The sequence below is a fragment of the Nannobrachium achirus genome (assembly GCF_963921795.1).
Source record: "Nannobrachium achirus genome assembly, chromosome: 6".
NCBI classification, from domain to species: Eukaryota; Metazoa; Chordata; class Actinopteri; order Myctophiformes; family Myctophidae; genus Nannobrachium; species Nannobrachium achirus.
In genome coordinates this window covers 25,579,363-25,592,567 of record NC_137815.1, presented here as the reverse complement: position 1 = coordinate 25,592,567, position 13,205 = coordinate 25,579,363, and the positions used below count along the sequence as shown (strand labels likewise).

Below are 13,205 nucleotides of genomic sequence, written 5' to 3'. Positions count from 1 at the left end.
CAATGCTTCTATCAAAGCACACCTAGAAATAATTAATACAACTCTTGTTCAGCCTTCTACTGGTACTATTGAGCGCAGAGCACAGAATGGCACTATAGTGTAGCAGCCATTTAAACTGTTGCTTTATAATTAATATAATTACTATATTAAATCTATTTGTATTTACTGCAGTGTTCAGTTGTGGCTGTTGGCCATCACTTTTAACACATTCTGAATTGAGTGAGGTAAGAGCCAATATCTCATGTCCAGATACAGTCAAGCAATAGTTGACTAGTTGGAAACTTGTCAGGGACACTAGCAGCCAACCAATCAGTGTCAGCTAGCTTTTATACTGGTACTGCTACCCTTGAAATAATGTTCACATGGTCTGTCAAAACAAAAGGTAGTTTGTTTTTGTTGTAACCAAAAACTTGAGCATCTCAGACTCCAGTCATTCCGAATGAATCTGCACTCAACACCAGTAGCAAAGGCTATATTACAGGTTCAATGTGCATTCTAAACGTGTAAATGACAGCTCCCTAAAGGCTATGGTCAGAGCCTAGCAGTGTATAAGACAATAATAATCTGTAACATGCAGTTAAACAGCCATACTAGAACAATAGAGACAATAGCACAGCAGATCGAAGAGGACTTCCATCAGGAATGACATTTTATTGACTCAGACAGAGCCTGTGTATGTACAGACAGCTATATTCAACACAAACTCGTAAAGACATCTAGCTAATAAAAACAGAAGAAAAAAAACAGCTCATAGCGCTGAAAGGAAAACTTGCATTAGAGAACAATTAATCATCAGGCCAATGGCAGCTGTGATAGTCCACATATCTACTGAGCATGTGAGGTTTTGTTCCGACATGTAGAAAAGCAACAATAATGAGATACAAAACATTAAAACATGCCTGGCACACTCACTCCATCAGTCCAGCCCCCACAGCATACAAACACACCAACATGTCAACAACATGTTACTATGGCAACACAGCAACTAAATCCACATTTTGCCATAGCAACATAGCTTCAACATTTATCATAGCAACAAAAACAAAACAAAAAGTCGATTTCCTTAGCAACAAAGCATTGTCGTCAACGTGTGACCATTTCAACAGAGCATTGTCCAACAACTTCATGGAAACAGTTTTACCATAGCAACAAAGAAATGTGGACGATTTCCAAAAGCAACTGTTCATGTCAAAGGCATTACCATGGCAACAGAGCATTGTGCCAACGTGTTAACCATAGCGTAATGTCAGCCGTTTTACCAAAACCAAAAGCAACAACATTTCAAACAAATTCTCATAAGCTGTTGAGATGTTAGCAGGGCAACACATTTCAGCATGGGAACTGAGCGTTTCATCATATACCACAGCAACAATGCTTATCATCATCATGATCTCCATCATCATCACCATCACATTACCATAGCAAAAGGTAATCAACACTTTCAGCAATCTTCAGCTCCTGAACATGATTGGATAAAAAAAGCAACATTGTTATAGAAACAGTTAGACATAGACCAATAGGAAAGCCCAAACATTCCTGCCACAGTATCCATACATCATCATGATAAAAGCATTTGATGATTACTAACGGTCCGGAACAGAAAAAAGAATATATAATAACGTTTAGCGCAGATGGGAGGGGCAGTATCATTCGTCAGTTTGGTTTGTTTTCATGTTGGAGTAGTCTCATCGTTCAGTTTGGTTTGTTTTCATGTTGGAGTTGGTAGCTGGTTTTAAGTTCCATTGGGTAGTTATGTCTGCTATGTTCCTGATCCCAGTCTGGTGTGCATCTTGTGTTGCTTTGAGTTTGATCTATAGGTTTAGTTAATCTAAATAGTTTACAAGTTGAGGTGATCTTGATGAGCAGGTTTGGGTCTGTGTAGGACTGGGGTACTAACTAAAAGCCCAGTCTGCCTCAGACCCATTGGGGTGGGTCCATGTTGTGTCTAGTAGGGTTCGGTTCTGTGGTCTAACCCAGACTGATCTTGACCTTGCGTGGTCCGATTGGTCTATCGTTCAGGTCCAAGACTGCTGCGGCAGCCTCCTGTTGGGCCTGGAAAGCCACCATGGCCTCTCCGGTGGGAATTCCTTTGTCGCTGAACTGGAGGCAGACAGAACCAGGCAGGACCTGGTATCCGTAGAAGAAGTCCAGGATCTCGTCCACCGTCACGGTGGAGGGCATGTTCTGCAGCTTCACGATGGTCGGCCCGCCACCTGCTAGGTTGCCCGTTCCGTTGCCACGCTGATTGCCAGGGTTACCGGGATTGCTGGGGTTGCCAGGGTTGCTTGGCTGTTGGTTTGCCCCGCCCACTGGCCGACCCTGGTTGTTATTAGCCCCTCCTCCGCCTGCTCGGTTCTGTCCTCCTCCTCCGCCTCCTTTTCTGTTTGTGGGGTCAAAGGGCGTGATGCCCCGCAGGCCCTCCTGGCCGAAGGGGGCGGAGCCTGGTCTGAAGGCCGGAGGCTCCAACATTGGACCCCCGGGCAGACCGGCCACTAGAGAGGGGGGCATTCCCAGCACGCTAATGTCCCCTCCCAGGCCAGCGGCCAGTGCAGGCATAGGGGGTGGGCCCGCTAGCCCACTGCCCGGCACTGAGAAAGGAGAGAGGAAAGGGCCGGGGCTGCTGAGGTTTCCCATGGTGCTGCGCAGAAAGTTGAACTCCTCCCCCGTCATGGCAGCAAAGGGGTTGATGGGAGGCTGCGGGGCCAGCTGGTTCTGGTTCTGTCCTGCTGGGTTCTGGATCTGGTTCTGTCCTCCTGGACTCTGTGGCTGGTTGTTCCTCTGGCCTCGTTTGCTCTGCGGGGGAGGGTTCCTCTCAATCTCCTTCATCTGTTCATACGTCACCAGGTGGACGAAGGCATCTCGCCCGTTCAGCTTCTGCCGGTGAAGGCGCTCTGCCTTCCGGCCGTCCTCCTCCGTTCGCAGCTGGAACACCGCCTGGCCCAGTCCGTTGCCATGGTTGTCGGTCAGGATCTTCAGGCTGTCCTCATACAGCCCCACGCCCTCCAGGAAGCTGCGCGCATCTTTCCGGGACACGTTGTAGGGGATGTTGGTGACGTGAGCGCAGTTTCTGGGGGGTTTGGGTCCGTCCTGCTGCTTCCCGTCTGCCGGCGTGGAGCGTTTGCGGATTGAGTCGATCTTCTCCAGCATGGCCTTCTTGCTGATGGGGTGGACCTGGATGAAGCGGCTGCCCATGTACTGCATGTGTGAGCCGAGTGCGGTTTTGTAGTCCTGCTCCAGCCTGAACTCCAGGAAGCCCTCCCCGGTAGCACGCCCCTGGGGACCATAGGCGATGTAGATGCTGTCGTCCACGATACTCAGGTTCTTGAAGAACTCCTGGATCTGCTTCTTCTGCACCTCATAGGGAAGTCCCTTCAGATAGACGCACAGCTCCTGGCGGTGAGGAGAACGTGATCTGCCCCGCTGCTCCCGCCCGCCTCCTCCCCCTCCCCCTCCAACTCCTGAGCTGGGGGCGTTACCGCGACGATGTTGATCCTGAGATTGGTTGTTGTTCTGCTTTAGGTTGATGCTGTTGCTGTGAGAGGCGGGGCCCGTTGTCATGGCATTGCCATTGAGGCTTGCCCACTGTCGCTCGGTTGCCGGCGTGATTTCAATGAATCTTTGCCCCATCATCGCCCCTCCCCTTTTGACGGCCTCGAAACAGTCCTGAGGGGAGTAGAACTTCACGATGGCCCTGCCACTCGGCCGGCCCTGACCATCTCTTAGCAGCCGTACCCCGTCCACCCCAAGCCCCCTAAAGAAGTCCCTGACGTCACCCTCGGAGCAGGTGAACGGCAGGTTCTGCAGCAAAACGAACACCTGTTCGTCGTGATTGGCCTGACCGGCCGCAGCGGAGGCGGCCGCGGCAGCCTTCATGTGAGCCTGGAGGCCCAGGGAGGCCAGTGGGTTCAGATGGTTGAGGGGGTTGAAGAGCATGGGGCCGGGGGTTCCCAGGGGGAGGCCGGAGCCGAGGCCGGAGCCTAGGCCTGCTGGCGGGGGCAGGGAGGGGTTGAAGGGGGGCAGGGAGGACATGTGTTGGTGGAGGTGGGACATGTGCTGGACGTGGGGAGGCCCCTGTGAGAGGGGGGAGACAGTGGGAACAGGCGGGAGGGCAGAGCCCGGTGGGGGTCCAGCCATGGAGGGAAGGCTGGTGATGGGTGGCATGGTGGGAATGCTGGGTAGCGGGGGGATTGGGGGGGGGTGACCGGTGGAGTGGGAGTGAGCGTGAGCGTGGGAGTGGGTGTTGGTGAAGCTGGCCATCATATTGACCATGCTGACTGCCGGTTTGCTTCCCTGCTGCTCATGAGCAACGTTTGCCTGGCTCACCGATGCTTGGACATTACCGAAACCCTGGTGACTATGGCTACTATGGCTACCACCCCTCCCCCCACTCCCCCCTCCCTGGACCTGGACCTGGGCGGGACCTCCCTGGCGGTTCCCATTGCCGGCGGCAATCGCAGGAGCGGCAGCGGCGGCCGTCTCCGCCGCAGCAGCTGTGGCCCCGGACTCAAACCTGCGGCGGCTGAGTTCGATCATGTTCTGCATCTCTGTCTTGCTGCTTAGCAACAGAGACACCTTGGAATTCTTGATGGCGCCGCCTGTACGCATCATCCCCAGCCGTGCATCTTCATCAGTACCAAACACGATGAAGGCCTCACCCTGCTCCCCGCCCACGATGTGGACCCCCCCGTCGGGGATGGTCAGACCTGAGAAGAAGTGTCTGATGTCCATGGTGCCTGCCACCATGGGCAGGCCCTGAAGACGAATCACTACCGCCATCACACACCCAGAAAGCACCTGGGGGAGAGAGCAGGAGGTACCGTCAGAGAAGAGGAGAAAAAGAGGAGAAAGGAGAGGGGGGGAGAAAGGAATGAAGAGAAGGTTTAAGAGAAAAGTGCAGACTTTGTTCTTGTGTTCTTTCATGTGTGACCTACCTTCATTCTCTGAAGTTAACCTAACCTGTTTTAGAACAAACAGTTGCATTCAAGCATTCACCGCTGCCAATTAAAACTACAGGCTTCTTGAAGTATTGTGCCGCTGATCTTCCACACATTAACAAACACATTAAACTTAAAATCAGATGCAAAACTTTAACCGCAGCTTTTCAAACAAATCCAATTCATTAAGTGCTGTTTAAGAAATGTCATTTTTCATAGCAGTGCATAATCACGGCTCCATATAAATATACTGAGCCATTAGTTTGACAGCAGCTTATCCATGCTAGAGGGTCACAACCATACACACGTCAATCACAAAACACACTGATTTCAATTATGCAAGATTATTTTCTTTTTTGCCTTTACTAAATGAACATAAATGTACAATAAATTCAGACAACACTAAGTTGGAGAAGCAAGAATTAGAACTCGACAGTCCCAACCTTTATTCAACTCCAAAATGTCAAGAGCTCCACCATGTGAAACATTGAAATTAAAGCTGCAATCCAGAAGCTTCATGTCTTACCAGGAATTCAAATCCGGGTCTCCCGCTTGAGAGGCCACAAGTTATAATTATAGTTAATTTACTTCGCAGATTGGTCAAATAAATATCTTATAAAATCCCCTTACTATAAGAAATCCCAGTGGTGGAACATATTGAAAAAACTGCTAAATGTTGGGGTCTCATTACCTTTACTACACAGGGGGGGAAAAATACAAAAATCTGCTTTAAGTAGCATGTGAAGGGTCAAACTAGGGGATTTTCATGATTCTGAATCCATTGCAGGCATTTGTCTAAAAACTGCCCCATAAAACTAGGGAATGTTTTTCGTGCAAACCAAATATTTTGTTTTACCCCTTACATGCTACTTAAAGCAATTTTTTTTCCCCCCTGTATAGCAAAGTTAATGGGACCCAAACTTTCATTTTTTTTCAATAAGGTCCACTACTGGGATTTCTTAGGACTTATGAAACGAACAATGTTGCCATTTGTTTGAGGTTAATTCCTATAATGCCAGCACCAATATTGCTGTGTGTGAATGAGAGTGAAACGGTGAGGATGTAGCAGCAGTAGAGTTGGTTTAGAGGTTTAAAGGAGTAGTTCACCCCCAAACTATTTTTTGTCTCCTATTGATTACTCACCCCATGGAGACTTGAGTTCAATAATATATATTTTTTGTCACATTCCTAAGACAAATATTGAATTATAGTAAATTTACTCTCATCGATTCTGGATGGGGACCCAAATACATCCGGAATCAAAGGGGGTAAATAATTATTGTCTTAGTTAGGAATGCGACAAAAAACAAAAACTAAAAATATTATTAACTCAACTCCATGGCATGTGTAATCAATAGATTTTTATTTATTTTTTGTGGGTGAACAACTCCTTTAAAGAGGAACAAGATCGGACATGATTATTAGAGGATCAGTCCAGGTTAGAAGGTTTGGGGATAAAGTAAGAGAGGTGAGGTTGAGATGGTTTTGGATGTGCAGAGGAGGGATGAGGGCTACATTGGGAGAAAGACGCTGAAGATGGAGCAGCAGAAGAGGAAAGCCAAAGAGGAGCTCTATGAATACAGTGAGAGAGGACATGCAAGTGGCTGTAGTGACCGAGGAAGAGACAGAATAGAAAGCAGATGGAAACAGATGGTCTGCTGTGGCGACCCCTTTGGGAACTAGCCGGAAGAGGAAGCTACCATTCACACTATCCCTGACCTCCCCTTTGTTGTAGCTCCAGGCAAATTAGAAATTACACGCACAGGCTGTCAAAAAAAGACCTGACTTAAAGTGTTATTTAGCAGCAACATGATTTTAGCAACCTGTCTTTAAACAGACATCAGTAGGAATTTTGGTCTACCTTGGAAACAGGTCAAACAACACAGTTTTGCCCGGAACCCCCAATTAATCTGTTGTGGAATGTGAGTGCCGGCTGCTGGATTTACAGCAAAGGGAGAGGTCACAGATAAGGATGAATACAGTTCAGATGGGTTAATTTACATTTTAATCATTCAAATAGGTTCTGGGTTGCAGCTTTAAAAGGTTTTACTGCAGCTTTTCTAAGCTGCAGTGATCTGAACATAAATTCTCATTTATGCTGGTGTATAACAGGACTCACCAAGCGATCTACAAGCTCACATAACATAACTACATTTTCACACAAGAGGCTGGTCTGTGTTTGGGTCCATGCACAACACACACAGCTTAGCAATGTTGTCATTGAAATAGGACATGAATTGTGTGTATTGTGTTGTCATGAATACTGTGTTTCTTTAACTGAGTTTTCTTCACTTTCTGAAAGCCAAACCAACTAGATCCTAGAATAAAGTTACCAAGGACACGATCTGGCGAGCCATCGCAAAGAAAGGGGCGACGCCCACTCGGCCTGTCTCTCTAGCGACCCTGAGGCTGTCTCGAGAGATTACCAAGGACAGGACAGTGAGGTCAGTGTGTGATATTCCAACCAGTACTAAAATATCTTTCAAATAAACATCCTCTAAATGGAAGACTGTTTCAAACATTCACAACACTTAACATGTTTTAAATCATTGTTCTGCAATCCCCTCGATTCGGTAGAACTCTGCTCTGCATGCACACAACATAGTCACACAAAGTCACTTGATAATGAAGGTCAAATTGAAACAGGAGATCCATGTGGTTATTGTGGTAACAATGGCACAGTTCACAACCAGACTTGGCCAAAGATGAAGAGAGACATTTGCAATCAAGACCTCAAGAGTCATCCTCCTTATCACATTTCTGTTGCAGTAAAACTTCAATTAGTAGCCTGGGCTTTTATTTAAACATTATATTATCTAATTGTGTTAAAATTAGACTATAGAATAATATTAAGTAGTAGTAATCATTCAGTTCACAACACTAAAACATAACTCAAATTGACATCAGTTCCAACCACTAAACATATTTCAAATCCTTGTCAGTTCACAACAATGGTGCATTGTTTAGAATGTGTTTCACCAAACAACCAATCCTATGATGAGAAACATCTGTCATAAATTAGGATGGCATGATATTACACTTCAGGGTAAATACTGTTAATGAATAACAGCATATCCTGACAATCAACTGGTTTTGCCTGGTGTCAACCTCAACCTGTGTGATGAGAGCACAGTGAACGGATTCCCCAACATTTCCACTCTCAACATTTCTTTACACTAACAATCCTACACAGGAAAGTCGTATAGGAGCAAGGCAGGCTTTCAGAGCAATAGATTTCATGAAACAGATTTACAGTCATTGATTCATAATCTGGCAACTGTAATCCACCATTATTTCTGCATAAACAACGGTTTGGGACAGCTCACCAGTGCAGTGTGATTTCTGTACACATTTTAAGACATTTATCTTGACTCGCAGCAATATTAAGACCTCAGAATAGTCTTTCCAGTACCAGAGACAAAGCTTTTGAGAACCGTTCAACTGAAACAACATTCCCTTTTTTACTCTTAACACAGAGATTGTGTTTTTGAACAGGAATCAAGCCCCATCATTTGGATGACCACCAGTGATTTTACCGGCAGATGACCGTTAGGGCATCATTTTGCACGGTAGGGCCCTTACTATACTCAACGTCAGACCGATGTCTGCCAACAGTATTATGCACCAAGCAGACCAAAACCCAGAGAAGCAGCCAATGAGAGCAGAGCACACCGCAGCCAGAGACCACACAGCGTGTAATAGAACAACAGTGAACGTTCAGCATCTGACTTCCAACCAATAGCTCTGAGGTCAGCAGTGGAGAGAAACATCAACACAGCAATGTTACAAACACCATGGAAATAAACCACATAGCAGCTCACAGCATAGACGCACCTACTGTACAACATGTTTCACAGCAGTCAATCATAGATGTCATCTGTATTAACAAGTAACTCCTTAAAAGAGACAACTAAAGCATTAAGAGCCAATCAACCATAACTTAATCATTTCAAAGCAGCTACAATATTGATTTTTGTTCCAATAGCCACGAGACATCTCTTAAAGATTGAACAAAGCCAATCAACCAGTCGACACAGAAACACCACATTTCATAAAGGCTCAAATCAATCATCATCTAGATTCTAAATCTAAACCCATCAATTATTTACAGCACAAGGTATGTCATTCAGCAGGTGAGAACAGCAACGGACACACCACCACATCCACCTGTATAACACGCACCCCAACCTGTCATATACACCGCCCAGTCAGAGCCCCTGCCCCCTTGTCAAATACATTATACATTATATCTAACCTCACATCAAATGCAACCAGCCTACACCACCCTGTCAGCGACACCAAGCACCCTGTCAGACAGTACAAAACAATGAAACAGGGATCTTCATCATAACTGCAGCCTGAAAGCAGATAACCATAGAAAACCACCAGGACAACAAGTCTGGGTCCATCAACAAAACCACCACCAAGTATGACTCTCTCCCAGAGAATACAGTCAGGCATACACAATACCGTATTCATTTATGAATAACTGTCTTAGCCAATAATACGCACAACAGTCACATGAGGGAACTGAGGAAGATGCTTGTAAATGTTTCCTGATGTACACCGAGCTGAACTAGGGAAGACTGTCTGGAATCTGGATCATAGTACATCCAAATACAACGTCCTGTCCTCGTTGGATTCTTGCGTTGCCTGTTCTCCATCTATATAAATACAAACATACTAATCTATATCAAAGCCATGCCCCCCTGAGTCAAAGACATGTACCTATTCCAACACATACAATCACTTAAGAAATGTGTTACACAAATAAACAATACTTCTAGGTTAGTGCAAGTATAACAGGACACGTAAAGGGTACTATTTTAAGAGACTGAAACACAAGCCCACCTAAACATCACAGACTACCATTTTTTGTAATACAATTATATTAACTGTGGGGGGGAAAAAAAGAGTAAATGGTATTTTGAAATAGGAACATTTCTTCAATACCCAAGAGGCTTGGCTATGACATCACATTTCAATATATCAACTGTCCTGCCGACCTGTGCAAAGGGGGGAAATGGTTGTATACATTTTTTTAAATGAGCACTGTGTGTGTAGTACAGCAGTGTTAGCTGCAAATTGCAACTCTATATATATATGTGTGTGTGTGTGTGTGTGTGTGTGTGTGCGTGCGCGTGTTTAAACTAGAGTTGCAATACCAACCATTGACAGCCAATGCATCCAAACAGTGTTTTGCTATCTGATTGTATTAAACAACGTTCAATCTGGGAACCCATCGTCAAAGAAGAAAGGGCGACACCTATCGGTCTGTCTCTCTTCCTTTGAACACGTTGCTTCTTCCTCATAGTCGGGGGATATCTTTAGAAATAGTGTCAAATCCTGGAATAAATTCCTTACCAAAAAAATTCTTCACCAATGTGTTTGTAAAGGTGTCTAGTAACACATCTCACAAAGACTAAAATCAGTTTCCCTAGGTAAATCATTGACAGCTAGGGTAATTCTGGGTCTCATTCACTCACTATACACTATACTATAGGGGGAAAAAGTCACTCCCAAAAAATATGCTTTAAGTGGGATGTGAGGGGTCTAACTAGGTGTTTTTAATTATTCTGAATCCATTGTAAGCATTTGTTTTGCACCAAAAACATTCCTTGGGCTAGAAATGGACCCCCATACCACTGTGAAAAGTGATGACTCATCACTAAACCATCATTTTATGGGCTGTTTTTAGCCCAATGAATGTTTTTTTGTGCAAAACAAATGCTTGCAATGGATTCAGAATAATTAAAAGCACCTAGTTAGACCCCTCACATCCCACTTAAAGCATATTTTTGGGAGTGATTTTTTTCCCCTATAGTATAGTGTATAGTGAGTGAATGAGACCCAGAATTACCCTAGCTGTCAAAGATTTTCCTAGGGAAACTGAATTTTAGTCTTTGTGAGATGTGTTACTAGACACCTTTACAAACACATTGGTGAAGAAATGTTTTGGTAAGGAATTTATTCCAGGACTTTTTAAGATATCCCCCAACTATCATAAGCGTAGCGAATCTGAGGCTGTCTCGAGAGATTAAACAACGTTAAACATTGTGGCTGTATGAAAAGCTTGAATTACCCTCTCTCTATCTGCAAAGTGTTTGCTTGATAAATAAATACACCATAAATATGTTATGAGCGACTTTGTCAAGAAATTCAATGCAGGTGATAATTTTTCTTTAAGTGTTGAAGTTTGGAAGCACTCGTCTTCAATAACGCAACGTCCTGCTGCCTCCTGCATTATGTGAAATGTATAACCAGGTTGTACACAGGACTGTTGAGTGATTTCCCACGAGCGCTTCCAAACTCCAACTTAGAAAAATACTCACCTGCACAGAATTTCTTGACAGAAAGTAGCTCATAACATGACATGTCTACTATGGATTTTTTTTTTAATCAAACAAACACTGTCTTTGCAGTTAGATCTTGATAATTCAATCTTTCAGCCACAATGTTAGTTGTGAGCATGTAGATCGTCTATTTTCACAATTTCTGCCTCCAATATTTGACAATTTGGTCAATTTTTAATTTGTCTTTTTAGAGTTATTAAAAAGTCCTTAAATTGTCACTTTAGAAATGTGTAGGCTTATATACACACTATACGCTCAAACGTTATGTTGGTTTGTTTACTGCTGAGTGAGAAAACAATGTTGCACATTGATTACGTTAATCATCTGGGGACCCCCCAAAATAATTTGGGGACCACCCTGAGGGTTCTGACCCACAGGTTGAGAACCACTGGTTTAACACAATCAAATAGACAAAAACCGTTTGAATGCATGGTCGGTATTCTAGTTTCAACACATTAAAAATACAGTTGCAATTTGTGGCAACAGCAGTGTGTCCGTGCAATCGTGCCTGTGTGTGTGTGTGTGTGTGTGTGTGTGTGTGTGTGTGTGTGTGTGTGTTAGCTAGCAGTGTGTACATGCAGCAACATGACACCATGTTGATGCTGGAAGCCTCCACACATCCAACCTGTCACCTGTCTGCAGCTACACACCAACACAGAGACAATAAACAACAACAAAACACAATATTAATGCACAACAACAGGCTAACGTTAGCCAGCGAGCTAGCTGCGTGCTAACGTGTTAGCTCCATTGTTGTGTGCTGGGCTGGCGTCTATCAGGACCAATAAATAGTTCCCTTGCGCACGCTTGAGTTTCACGCGTGCGGTTGTGCTTTCTTTGCGGTTGCTTATGGTTTCTTACCGATTTTATAAATCTGTTTATTCGACAGATTTTAATATTCTCAAACTGAACGTCTTCTGCTCGTCTTCTCCCTCTGCAGTCTGCACGCTCTGTCGCCAAATGTCGGACCGAATCCCGCGAGAGTCCAAACGCGAGATCATGACGTCACGTAGCGTTTCTTGCTTGTTCTCGTGAGGCTGCAGCGACCTCCACTGGCCTGCAGAGGCACCGCATTTCTTCATTCAATGCAACAAACTTCCAGTATGAACAGAGTAACTGAATACTACTACTAATAATAATAATAAGAAGAAGAATAAAGTACACTGCAGTCGTTCTCATACTTTTTAATATCAAGGAATCCCAACTTAATAGATATTTGTTCACAGACCCCTTTTGAAAATATTTTGTGCCAGTACTGTAGGGACTCCCAAATAAGTTTTGTGTTGTTAAACTAGCCGCTGCAGGCTTAAAGTGATTGAAGTGATATTGATGGTATGTATTTGGATGTACAAATTTACAAACCCCCTCAAGGACGACCCTCAGGGTATACACCAGTGATGTATGGTGACCTTGTACATCTACTTTTTTTGTGTGTGAAAATGTTTTTAAATAAATAAAATGTTCACCTACAGATATAATGGCATGCCCAAAATAGGAATACCATGGGTTGAAAGTGGATATCACAATTTCAATAGAATTTGCCTCTGTATTAAATGAGTGTACAAAACGTACCAATATGTTCAGTACCTAAATAATAACACGCATAGGGGCCTATATTGTTAGACGTTAGAACACTAATAATGTGTTTTTGACACAGAATTCCAAGGCACACCTGGACTTGATATGCTATGCAGTGTCCTGTCTAAAAGGCATATCTACTGTATATTATAATAATGAAACAACACACATTGACAGTTATAGAGTTGCATTTAATGTTAAAGCTGTGTCCTGATCCAGTTACAATTAGACTGGAATACAAACAGGATGGAAGAGTAATTGTGTTTCAGTGCTGAAGCACTGTGCATGTCTTACACTACTAGTATCTTACAGTACTAGCACTGTGTATATTAAACTGTGG

The 13,205-nt window shown here is 44.3% G+C and overlaps 2 protein-coding genes across 3 annotated transcripts in view; both read right to left on the bottom strand.

Moving 5' to 3' along the window:
• Nucleotides 1-643: 643 nt before the first annotated feature.
• Nucleotides 644-12,242, bottom strand: rbm12 (RNA binding motif protein 12). The gene is made up of 2 exons (XM_080728607.1): nt 12,149-12,242; nt 644-4,794 (listed from the first exon to the last, which is right to left on the bottom strand). Exon 2 carries the CDS (start codon nt 4,774-4,776, stop codon nt 1,969-1,971), a length of 2,808 nt encoding a protein of 935 aa, XP_080584733.1. The 5' UTR covers nt 4,777-4,794; nt 12,149-12,242; the 3' UTR covers nt 644-1,968.
• Nucleotides 12,243-13,045: 803 nt separating this feature from the next.
• Nucleotides 13,046-13,205, bottom strand: part of nfs1 (NFS1 cysteine desulfurase) — a 14,455-nt gene continuing 14,295 nt past the window's right edge. For both annotated transcript variants that reach the window (XM_080727527.1, XM_080727526.1), the window contains exon 13: nt 13,046-13,205. This exon is cut by the window's right edge and continues 1,504 nt beyond it. The gene's annotated coding sequence lies outside the window, so the exon portion shown is untranslated.

Coding starts and splice junctions, on each gene's coding strand:
- rbm12 (XM_080728607.1), bottom strand. CDS start 4,776: ATGGCGGTAGTGATTCGTCTTCAGGGCCTGCCCATGGTGGCAGGCACC.